This window comes from Drosophila yakuba, chromosome 3L, assembly GCF_016746365.2.
Source record: "Drosophila yakuba strain Tai18E2 chromosome 3L, Prin_Dyak_Tai18E2_2.1, whole genome shotgun sequence".
NCBI lineage: Eukaryota > Metazoa > Arthropoda > Insecta > Diptera > Drosophilidae > Drosophila > Drosophila yakuba.
The window spans coordinates 20,149,993-20,161,970 of record NC_052529.2 but is presented as its reverse complement, the minus strand read 5'-3'; the positions used below and the strand labels follow the sequence as shown (position 1 = coordinate 20,161,970).

The following is an 11,978-nucleotide window of genomic DNA, read 5'->3' as shown; positions in this document are numbered from 1 at the left end:
TAAATTAATAGTTTCGGCCGCTCTGCGGGCTGCTATGGATCCCTGAACACATGGCGTATGAGCAATTCAGGCAGCTAAGCATTAATGATTAGCCCTAGACAAAGTCTCCCCCAGCTGCTAATGATTAACTGACAGTCCGATGGGAAAGAGTGGGCGGAGGACTACGAAATGGTCGATTGGTCATTGGCAAGAAGCCAAATCAATGCTTGACATTTATTATGATTGGCTTATTAGGGCGCTGCAGAGGCGACAACCTGCGAAAAGTGGAAGGAGTTGGCAATGGCCCTTGTCGCCAAATTGCTCCAGATGGTGATGTAGCTATAAAACCAAATGGCTGATAACGTTCTTGTGTTACAAACCAATTAAATTCCTTAGCGTATTATCAAACAGCATTCTTCTCATTATTAATCATTAATTGTATTCAGTAAAATACAGTAAAAATAATAAACTGTGCCTCTGAAAATGTACAACGAAAACAACTTTCTAGTTTCAAATCAGCCCAAGTCCTTATACAACATTGATTCTACTACCGCCCTCATAAGTGACAGGGTTTTCTATTTGTTTACCTTACACCTGGCACTCCCTGTGTTCCGTTAGTCAAAGAATCCCGATGCACTCCATCAGACCTATCCCAATAAAAATCCAAACCGCGCAGTCTCCACGGATTTGCCATTAGCTAAGCAAACTTTCGTCCTTGGCGAAATGGGAACGGTACCTGGCGCAGCTCGGGTTTGTTTTGGGTTTGATGTGGGTAGCCTGTTGCTCCATAAGGATATTACGTTTCCAGGGTTCTCCCGCTACCCTTTGCCACTCTCTTTTCTGCAGCAGGAGCAGCGTATCCTTCGCTCTTTCGGCTAGACGGCATTGCCAGCAGGGAAAGTTTCTCACAGGGGTTGCTTTCTAAAAGGACTATTCCCAGACAGAAGGATGTGGGTCTCTATTGTTGTCGTCAGTAACTTCAACGCGGATGCAGATAAACAAATAGGGAGTGTCTCTAAATTTATATTTCATTTGAAGGCTTGATTTACTTTTGCATGTACTTTGGAAGTGCTAATAGAACTATTTGCTTAAGGAGGTCATTGCTTCTTGTGTCCGCTTTTTATCCTTTGTTTATGTTTTGGTACAATTTAATTTAAAACTCACTAGTTATTGAAAAGGGTCAATAAATATTGCCCTTTTTTATGGTTAAATGCCTAAAATGCAGTGATAATGATTTTCTAAAACTGCGCAACTTTGCACATATTTTTCTCAGTGCTGTGTTATGGTCCTCGTTATTGTGGTTGTTGTTGTTGCCATAGCCGCAAGCTGTCGCCGGTCTACGTCACGCTTTCCATCCTTCAGTCGTGTTTACTGCGCTGCCCAAACAAGAAGCCAAAAATAATAGGAGTCGCAGTAAAAAACAGTGGAAAAATCACAAGTGTGTAACTACTCGAAAATTATCTAATATGAATTGGAATAATTTCGTATAATAAAACGGCAACCGCAAAAATAAATAAATAAAGTCGAACGTACTTGAACTGTCGCTGAACAGAAAATCATTGGTCGTTATTTTCCATTTTCCCCAAACTTTGTTTTTTGCTGGTGCTGTAAAAATTCATGTTCAACTTTTTTCAAATATTGACAAATTGGTGCGCGTCTCGTTGAGCGATTAAAATCTTAATGTTTGAAAAAATGCTACAAAACAACACCAAATGGTTGGCCCCGAAAAAAACGGACAATTTTCGACACCAAAAGTCGCCCAAAGCGTGGCAAAAAAGTTTAAATGTTACAACATAAATTATACGAATTACTATGCTCTGAAAGCATTCTCTAGTTAGTGGTTCAAAAATAGTTTTCATATGTTATTTTTGCGATTTCGATGATTGATTAAGCAGTGTGAAAATGATAATAAATTTGGTAAAGCCTTAAAATCACTTGGGAATCTGAAATTGTAGCCTCGACCAGTGCCTCCGAAACTGTAAGTTGTGGGGAACGAGTTCTTGTTTGAGAATGAGCCCTTTGTTCCTCAAAACGTTCTCTCCTGCAGGATAACTCTCTTTAGCTTCGTCCTTTTCCCCCCAAAGGATTGCTTTTCCAGGGTGTTTCTTTGCTGACAGGACAGGGGTTACGAAACTCTATAAGAACGCAAGCGCAGCCATTTCTTTTGGGGTGGTGCGATTTCGCATATGTTCGTTTGTAAGCAGATGTTTTTTTTAGAAGGATAGAAGGTTTCTTAAGGTAGGTCCGGTGATATGGAGGCATAAAGTATTTTAGGACTTAACAGTAATAGAACATTGTATGTGGCATTCTGTAAGACTAGAAGCCATAGTAAAGTGTATTGCATAGATTTTCTCATGTCTATACAAATTTGTTGTCTTGATAAGCAAATAGATGGATAAGTCAACGGTCTGTAGATATAACTTTTTGAACAGTGCTGATAAGAAACATCTCCATCAGCCTTAAGCACTTTTCCCACCCACTAAAAACAATATTTGCATGCAAGTTTGCGAATTTAATTCGGCTCGCGTGCGAAAACTCAATCGGAAAGCATTGACAGAGTCATTTTATCCATTACCTGAGCATATGGTCGCGCCCTTTGTGTGGCATGCCACTTGCAGAGCGGGGAAGTGCCCCATTAAAGCCATAAAAACATTACCAGGGGGAGGTATTCTCAGCATGATACACTTTCACCTTGACACGCTTTTCCCTGCGCTCCCTTCGCTTGCCCCAATGTCCTTTGCCAGGGGCTGAATGGTATTAGTTCTTTAAGCCCATGTGCCGTCGTCTAAAGATATTTTATAGGGCTGAGAGATATTTACCGCGGAATTATGGCTTTAAGTGCCGCGCTAGCTGAAACCACATCAAGCGAAAAGCATTGGGAAAATACAATAACCGCCCACGCGTCTTGAGCCCATGAGCAGAATTTAATAGTCCCAGTAGTTCTAGAGAGTAAGGTCTATAAAGAAGAAATCGGACGGTTTTGCCACTGAGATTTACGATTTTGGGATGGCGGAGAACATTGGCACATAGCAGGTTGCAGTTGTACAAATAAACAAAAGATTCGAGTAGGAACCAAATGAAAACTTCCTAGCCACCTCGTTTCTGTGAGCTTCCATATTATTTTTAAAACACAAAATTATGAAGACCCGAGAAATTTACACTGCATATATGTTTGCCTAGGTATAGAGATGCAGATATATCTATTTTAAAGGGATCGTTGCGGGGCATTTAGGTGGGCATAAATTATACAAATATTTCAGTGTGTCAGAAACTGTTTGTTCGGTATGCCAAGGTATGTTTGGTGTTTGTGTATATTTATTTTATTTCTTTTTGTTGGTTGAGAGGAATTGGTTCCGCTTCATTTTGAACAAATTACTGGGGCTTATAAAGAGCCGTGTTATTAATGGAGGATCCGTTTGAGGTATATGATTAAAGGCCTGTTGATGGCCGGATATAAAGTGAATTTATGAAAGAAATGGGTACAAAAAGTGTTTGACGATCTAATAGTAATTAGGATTACATCATGGCCTTATCTGCTCATTCAATATTTCCACTTTCATAAGATAGAACCAATGAAGATATAAACACTAAACATAAGAGACCTAGATGTTTAATACACACTTGTCTTGAGTCCTTTAAGTGCAGCCTTATTCAAGTCGAGAAGCTTTCAACTGGTTCTTAAACATTTCGCCAGCGATACAACCGGTTTGCCCCACTGTGCGACGCGCTTCGCAGCGGAGAAGTTCAGTGCGAGTTGTTAGAACGAAATTGCATGGGCTGGGAATCGGACGTGTGCCCGTCGATCTTGATGCGAAAACCATCGCGGCGGTGGGACAAATACTGCTCTGTGCACTCCGCCACCTCACGTGCGTGTGTGATTTGTAGCTGCTTAATAAATTAGTCCCGAAAATACCGGGCATTCTTGTGTAAAAAAATATCACCACTTGAAAGCAAATAAATTGCTTAAACAGCGTTAAATAAAAGAGAGATGAAAGGGGGAGATTTTGTGCAATAATTTGCTGGATGTGACGAAACTGTTTATTTTGAGTTTGATTTTCCACCAGTGAAATAACTAAGAAAAAATAAAGTTATCCTATAGCGAAAAGTGAACTACAATTTATTTAATATGTGCTTACTATCTTGACAAAATTGTGTAAATTTAAACTATTTAATATAAAATATTAAAAATATTCATTTACATATCGTCTATAATATATCCCTCAATAATATCCTTCATTGGCAGTTACCAAATTTTTAGAAAAAAAAAACAGATTTAAAAAAAATAACATGTTAGTCCGAAAAGGTGCAAACCAAGTGGTAAACTATAAAACTTAAATAGCTTTTTATGCTTCTGCCCCAAGATTCCCGCCACTTCATATTACAGCAGTCGAAAGGAAAACGATGAAAATTGCTTAACAATATAGAAATGCCATTAAACCAATCATCTGTAAAGTGAATTAGACAAAAGTTGTTCGTGTGGAAAGCGCACAGAATCAGAGCCATATATGCGATTGGAATCTATATTCAGATCACGACCGCATTTTGAACATACTATATAGTCTTGCCCGATCTCTCTAAATCTCAATCTTCGCATCCGTGCGACTTACAGATTGTATCCGATTGCTGCGACCGCAACGAAATAAAACGCCAATAAAAGCTAGCTAATTAATGTGATAATGCTGCACATTTAAATCATCAAACTCGGACGACCAAGCACGATGTGGATCCCTTCAAAGTGCCTCGAACTGGACGCAGAGAATCGACAGTGCCTCAAGAGATTAGAGCAACCGGCGGAAAGATCCACCGATAAGAGCCTAATCCCAAAGGTCAGTCGGCGTTATCAGCCCGCGGCCATCCCATCATTCCTGTCCATTGGAATTGCGGTGACTATCTGCCTCGGATCTGCCCTCGGTGCTCCGCAATCCTCCTGCATCATGTGTGACAAGGAAGACCTGCGACCACGAGTTCCTCCCTACAGCGACAGCTACGAGGAGTACACCTTCGACCACCAGGTGACCCAGCAAGCGGCCCTGGAGTCCATTCAGAAATTTAATGGGTGTAAGTAGCTTTGCAATAATATTTGGGAAATATAAGACATACAAAAGGATAAATTCGTATTATTCATGAAGAATATGAACATGTAAATATTACAATTTATGGGCCCTTAAACAAAACTGGGCGTTTGCATTGACCTTATTTTCCTTTAGGAATGTAGTTAAAATTGAAACGGTAGATATTTATGGGCATTTCTCATTTTGTTTAAATTTTCCCAGAAAATTGAATGTATTGCGAAGTACGAACAGCTTGACTTAACTGAATTTCTTTGTCCTACTGGGACTGAATAATTTTTCTGTCTTTATAGCACGGGGTCAGAACAATGCCTGCAGTTCAATCAAGTGCCCACCGAATACACCAAAGTATTGCCTAGGAGGTCAGGTAAATATGGCTAGGCTATGATCATTTGGCTTATTGGAATCTAAGAGTTCAGTTAGTACTGCAACTTGCAATCCGATCTGCACAAGGCTTTTTAACTAAATGACAAACCAGTGAATTGTACAATATTTTCTTTGTAGTTTATCAACGACCATTGTTGGTGCGAGCTGCAACATAGAGAAGGTAAGCTATTATTCCCTCAAGACATCATTCTATCAATAGTTTCGGATTTGCCCTTAAATACAAAGCAAAAAGTCAGTAAATTTAATGTTGGGTAGGTGTTGGGTCTGACAGAACTGTCCTGTTTAAGCTCTTGAGTTTTGATACTTATTACCTGGCTTCATATTTATGACATGCGCATGAGTCTCCGCAGATGGCGTCAAATAATAATAAACAAAAAGTATCTGCAGCAGCAGGCTCCCACAGTAAACACACGAGATGGAGACGTGCCACTAACCCACTTGCAACGCAGTGGCAGAGCCAAACTCTCTAAAGAGCCCAATTAGCTAATTTTGGCCCTTAACAAGCCGTACTCACGCAATTTACTGGGCATACAAACAAGAACTCCGATGACGCAACAGTTGGCATAGCCACCCAAGTAAAACCCACATGAATATCCCACGGATCGTAAAGGTGGCAGATACTTATTCTACGGACTGCCCTCTTCCACACAGCACGTGATGCGGCACGGAAGTTGTTAAGTGTGGTCCACTGATCGAACCGCACTCTAATGCTGCGACACGCTTCATTGGCTCGCCTTGCAACCTCTAAAGTGAAGCCTGCCTGGGAAGAATGAGAGGTTTTGGCGCCTTCGCTCCAAATTTTTTTAAACGATACTTAGCTAGATTTTCATTTGCTTTAAATTAAATTAGAAGTACCTAAAAATGTAAACTAATGATTTGTATAAAAAAAAAGAGATGTGTGACAGCCACCCGTGCATTTAAATTCGTTCTTAAAATCAAAGACTACAGTAATAACCAATTATTCACTGAGTGACATCCACTGTACTGCGATTACTGTGGCATTCCTCATGTCCAAGTGTCAGTTTATAATTCTTTCAGTTGCTTTTTTTGTTTGTTCAAATTTTCGACTTGTCGATGTGCATTCTGCCTTGGTGGGGAATTTTCTGGGTTCGGCGCTTGCGTTGTGCACAGTTGAATGATTTTCCTCAAGGCGCGCAGTTTTCCATGCCCCTGTAGTTTTCCTTTTAGAATGCACCCGCCTTCGAACCAAAACTGTTTTGTGTGGGCCACTCATTGCATTTAATTTTTAATTTTTACTTTACTTGGATTTCGTGCATTACGGTTTGTGGTTGTCCCATTAAAGTCGTTTAAGCCGAAAATGCAGTTGTTTAAATATTTGGCGATTAAAAGCGATTGAGTTCTTGGAAACACTATCTTGAATTGGTTCAATTAAATACCTGGTGTTTATATTGGGACAAGATAAGTTATGATATACCCTTCCTGTTTGCTTTGAGCTTAACTTGGTATGTCAAATAACATATTTTCACATCAGGCCTAAAGACGGTTGACCTCGAATTTCCTATCTTTTAGCTGAGTGCAAGTCCTGAAGATTGCAAATCGCAAATACTCTGACTGTTTCCAAGTATCTGGACACTGGTGTAATACTGACTCAACAGATGTTTTTTAGTATGCCACAGGCAATTCCCACTACCGGCAACAAATCCAGTTGATAAGGAACGTGCCTGAACTAACAATGGAAATACCTGATCTGGCGACTGGGTGGGCGGCTATACCAATATCTCCCGATGGCCAATTTCAGGTGCCGCTTATAGTGCCCAGTGCGAATATTTCCACAGCTTAACGCTATTAAATTTGAAGCCTATTTCGGTGTTATTTTTAATATTGCCCCACGCAGCCACTTCCAATTAAATCCGTTGGCAATTAAATGAACTATGAAATTGTTGACAGGTGAAATGTGAACCATAGCAGCTTTGAAATTAATCGCTTAGATTTTCCTTGATAACCGCTTTTTGTCTTCACCCAATATTTACGTATAATCAATCTCAATCTCAAACGTAGAGTTTTCTCTATGAACATTCTGTCGATTTGAATTGTTGCCCCATCGTCCTCGGCTTGTCAGCCGTCGCTAAAGATTATTAACAATTGCCAGGGCAGTCACTGAATTGACCCAACATATTACACGCTGTCCGTGTCTGTTTACATTAACTAATAATTTTATAATTGCATAAATATTTGCGACACGCACCATCAACAACAACTAGCTATTCTCTGTGTGGGCTTTTCTATTCCATGTTCCTGAAAATGTAGACATGGAACTTCATAAAATTCAAGACGTTGAGTTCTATAAACAACTGGGCATCTATAAACAGGCCAAACGAAAAATAATACAGGCTGGTGCTCTGATCCGATCGAAAAACAATGCCGCTAATATTTAGTCACTCGGCACAGTTTATATTTCTTGAAAATTATTGTGGCCTTTTCGTGCGCAGCTTCTAATAAACATATTCTATTTTATTGATTTCCGTTTCTACTCAAAGCGCCAAAGTTCCATAAATTGCATATTTAAATTAAGTGGTTTCTATTATAAAAATGTAGGCACTTGATTTCAAAATAGGGGCAACACATTGAATACTTTAAATATCGTGCTGGTTTTTCTACCAAATTCAGCTACACAATTATTGACTAATACTACTATTTTGCGAGTTGAGAGGACTGGCGGTTACCCGAAATTATTTTAAAATATAAGCTCTTTTTACTGATTTCGTTTACATTATAAGAAACTAATGTAAAAATGCACTTTCATTTCCAGAGGGCCTGCCCTATGTGCCTCACGTGTGCTTCGCAGATCAGAAGGTGCACACGTCCTCCGTGGAATCCTGCTTCACATTCGTGCAGGTCAAGGAATGCTGCTGTGCTGAGATCTGGATCAAGAAGTGTAAGTACCAGTTCTACAGACGAATGAAAACTCGTGGGATCATCGCATCTGGAAGCACAGTATGAGTGCTAAATGCCCATGCCACTCACACATGAGAAGGGATTAACAAAGCAATGCTAATTTAATAACGTAAACATACTTCTGCGATTATTCTGTTTCCCCACGGCGCCTTCGATAAATATACACAAGCCAGAAATAACAGCAACAATAGCAGGGAGAGCTTGTCAATATCATCCGCTGGCAGAAAATCGAACCATGCTAATTATATTTAGTTTATAATGCTAATTGAAATCGCTCACACCAAATTTTCTGTTGGGCGTCAAAGGGGCGTTCTAAATCATATAATACAACATCGATATATGGCAAGCTATAAATTTGAAAGGGCAATTAGCCTTGGTTGTATATTATCGTTGTGAGTGGTTTATACCAAGAAATTTTCGAGCAGATTCTCATAATAAACATAACACTTTGGCAAAACTGGAAGCTCGCTCATAAATAAATACATAAGTGAAAATCGGGATCAACAAATAGAAACCATTTTCCATTGAATAAATTACCGCTGCCCATTAATATTGCATAGCATTACTCAGCCAAGGTAACAAAATTTAATCTGTACTTCTCTTCTTATTTTTCCAGGGCGACACATTTCGGGCAGCTCCCGTAGCCAGCACGTGCCAAATGTACTAGTACTGCTAATATTAAATCTGCTTTCTGCATTCAGTATACTCAGCTGCAGAAGTAGAAGGAGAATATTTTGTCAAAGCTAAGAAATGGAGGTTAAGTCATCTTGTGAAAGCTGAACAACATAGTCATAGAGCAGTAGGATCTAGTCGTAAAAACATTCAAATAAGTGTACTTAGTTCAACAAATGTCCAATGGTAATCAAACTTACTTGCTAAGCATATATTTAAGCGTTAATAAATACACGTTTATAAAGCTAACAGACTTTAGTTAGCGTGTGGGCTTAGATCACTAAATAATGAAGTAACTCCTTGCATGCATTTTAAAAAGGACAACATATCGAGGAACAAAATAAAAATAGTTTATAACACGTGCTGCGCCAAATATCGTTCGCTTACTGGTTAAATTTTCGCCTTAAACACTAAATTCGGTCCACTAAACCTCGAGTTCAGCAAGTCGGCCTTAAAAGTCTATAGTCTCCACAGTGTTTATAAGCTGCTACGGCTGTTAAGCGTGCGCTGCAAGGCGTTTACGCAGGACAGAACGTCCTCATAGTCCTTGGACCATTCGCGCAAATTCCGTTCCAGTGTCTCCAGTCGCAGCTGCCCTAATCGCATTCCTCCGTGCTTAATGGCTGCATAGCAAGAGCACGCCAACAGCTTAAAGCATTGCCGGCGAACAGCATTGTGGGCATGGCTCTCCCAGTTGGGCGTACTAGCCACGCACTGCCAGGCCATGGATACGTAGTCCACCAGGGCGTCCCAGTGAGTGGAGTCGTGCAGGCGTTTGGCCTGCGATTGCAGCACCCGCTTAAATTCGTTAAGATGCATCGACGCCTTGGAGTATGCCGCCGCATCCGTTTTCTTGCACAACCGGGAGGTGGGAAGGGACTTGAAGATGAGCCGCTTAGCATGGTGCAGCTCCTGCTCCAAAGCGCTGAAAACATGACACAAACGAACAATTATGTATCTGTTTGGTGTTTTTTTTTTGGGTTTTCAAAACACTCTACCCATTTTCGAAGAGGTTATTGGGCTATGCCCTATTTATAACTTTTGTATCCGGTTTCTGAAGTTCTTTTTAAAAGTAGGATACATTGTAGCATCAACAAAAACTACCCATCTTCGGCCGAATCGTATAACCCTTGCAGTATTTATATCTTAATATAAAAATATGATGCATACCGATTAAGAACTCTTTATGATCAAAAACTAGTGTATTCCTTTAATTTCAATTATTTGTTTTCATTGTTTCTAGGGACGCTAAAATCGAAATTGATTGTTACCAAAAAACTGGCGTATACCGAATTGAGATCTTTTATATTATTTTGAATTCATTTTCCGATCGTTTCTGTGGCGCATTATGATATAGTTAATCGATTTTTATCAAATTAATCCCGAAATGGGTCTATTCCGAATCAGGACACTTTGTGATCAAAAACACTGAAGGTTCATTTTTTATCAGCAAGCTTTTGGGAGTTTCACTCAAATAACTGAGAGACTAGTTTGCCTAGAAACGGACGGACATAGCTATTTTACCTCACTATATATGGTTGCAAATGTCCAAGCCAAATGTAGTTTAAGGTGAACTTACCTTATGTCTGGCGTGGGTAGTTGCGTTCGTATCTCTCCCTCATCACTTGCAGTTTTGATGTTATTCATGATTAAATTGATTAGTTGTTCCTGGGACAGACCCTGTAATAGGGAAGGGAGAGTCGCATCTGTGTTCGTCTGTCCCACAGGTCTATCATCCATTTTCAGCTTCTTTACTATTGGTGTTCCCGGCCAAAGTTGCTTGGTGGTGGCCATCTTGATGGGCGAGTAAGTATCCATCGGTGTGGGCTCTGGCGGGGTGCTGCCCATGGTCAGGCGTTTGCGAGGGGAGCTGCGCAGGATCATGCCGCTTGTTAGTTGCAGGTTCTTGGTGGGCGTGCGCTGGAAAGGACTACGCATTGAGGAACCACCGGTGGCACCTCCTGCGCCACCACCTCCGTTGACCTTATCCGGCGAAAACGTTGTAGTAAAGCGCCGTCGACCACGCTGCCGAATGACCAGCTCATCTGGCGAGGGCAGTGGCGAGAAGACAAAGTCCTGGGCCTGGACCACGTTCACATCGTTGTCCACCCGCAGTCCTAATCCTCCGTTAGCATTCGGTGTGTTTATTATGGCCGCCGGAGTCGGCTCATCCGGAGTCCGGCGATTGGCGTTCGTCGGTGTGTTGGCCATACGCAACGCCTCCAGGCGGTCGGGAATCTCGGCCAGCGCCATACGTGTCTGCAGCGGGGTCGTCATTGCGATTCCAAATTGCGATGCGGACTGTTGAAAAACACAAATCGCATACGCATCAGGATTGTATAAACGTTTTCACGCCGCCCTACACCTGACGTACCCACTTGGATGCTTCGCTATATCTTCGCAGAAGACTCAACAATCTCGACGTGGGCTAATGGTAGATCTTCCTGACACTTGGATTTTTTGGGGTTTGCCTCTTAGCGTCCCTCCCGCAACACCAACTGTAATTTTTTCCTTATTTTTGTTTAAATTGCGCCAATTTGCACAAGGTGGCAGCGCGCTCTGAAGATGGGAGTTCTGTCTCGATGGTATCGCTTGTAAGCTGATATCGTACAGACACTTAAATACCCTTTAAGTATGAGGTATTTGTGCAGTTGAAGATATTTAGTTTTACTTTAAGTTCAGTTTCACAACCAGTTGAACTAGATTGAAAGAAGATTTATTAATTATTGCGAATTAAATTACAATATAAGTGGATTATATTATATCATACTATATTTTAATTAATATCATATTATATCATTTTTATTATCAAGAAACAAGTTTATTTATGTACACATAAATTTATAAATAAATTTCTTAAGACTAATAAACTAATACTAAATCTTAATAAAACTGATACTTAAAAATCGAATCACACAATAAAGAAGTCTGGCAGCCCTAAAGCATGGGCAACTA

At 40.5% G+C, this 11,978-nt stretch overlaps 2 protein-coding genes across 4 annotated transcripts; one reads left to right on the top strand and one right to left on the bottom strand.

The window, feature by feature from the left end:
• The first annotated feature begins 1,279 nt into the window (after window positions 1-1,279).
• LOC6534782 lies at window positions 1,280-9,272 on the top strand. Of its 2 annotated transcripts, none has more exons than XM_039374682.1 (6): window positions 1,280-1,417; window positions 4,589-5,037; window positions 5,342-5,415; window positions 5,553-5,595; window positions 8,206-8,331; window positions 8,968-9,272. In XM_039374682.1, exons 2-6 carry the CDS (start codon window positions 4,698-4,700, stop codon window positions 9,096-9,098), a joined length of 714 nt encoding a protein of 237 aa, XP_039230616.1. In that variant the 5' UTR covers window positions 1,280-1,417; window positions 4,589-4,697; the 3' UTR covers window positions 9,099-9,272. The 2 variants fall into 2 exon arrangements, with proteins under 2 accessions (XP_039230616.1, XP_039230615.1); XM_039374681.1 differs by lacking the exon at window positions 1,280-1,417 and adding an exon at window positions 3,696-3,845.
• On the bottom strand, window positions 9,203-11,585 carry LOC6534781. 2 transcript variants are annotated; one of them, XM_015195349.3, is made up of 3 exons: window positions 11,398-11,585; window positions 10,603-11,324; window positions 9,203-9,948 (listed from the first exon to the last, which is right to left on the bottom strand). In XM_015195349.3, the coding sequence occupies exons 2-3, from the start codon at window positions 11,298-11,300 to the stop codon at window positions 9,501-9,503; spliced, it is 1,146 nt and encodes a 381-aa protein (XP_015050835.1). In that variant the 5' UTR covers window positions 11,301-11,324; window positions 11,398-11,585; the 3' UTR covers window positions 9,203-9,500. The 2 variants fall into 2 exon arrangements, with proteins under 2 accessions (XP_015050835.1, XP_002095453.1); XM_002095417.4 differs by having other exon boundaries at window positions 11,402-11,585.
• Window positions 11,586-11,978: the final 393 nt, after the last annotated feature.

What these genes read in the sequence shown, in the direction of transcription:
- LOC6534781 (XM_015195349.3), bottom strand. Translation starts at nt 11,300, where the DNA reads ATGACGACCCCGCTGCAGACACGTATGGCGCTGGCCGAGATTCCCGAC. An exon ending in CTACCCACGCCAGACATAAG is followed by an intron (nt 9,949 to 10,602) that starts GTAAGTTCACCT and finishes TCATGTTTTCAG; the next exon opens with CGCTTTGGAGCAGGAGCTGC.
- LOC6534782 (XM_039374682.1), top strand. Translation starts at nt 4,698, where the DNA reads ATGTGGATCCCTTCAAAGTGCCTCGAACTGGACGCAGAGAATCGACAG. An exon ending in CATTCAGAAATTTAATGGGT is followed by an intron (nt 5,038 to 5,341) that starts GTAAGTAGCTTT and finishes CTGTCTTTATAG; the next exon opens with CACGGGGTCAGAACAATGCC. An exon ending in TGAGATCTGGATCAAGAAGT is followed by an intron (nt 8,332 to 8,967) that starts GTAAGTACCAGT and finishes TTATTTTTCCAG; the next exon opens with GGCGACACATTTCGGGCAGC.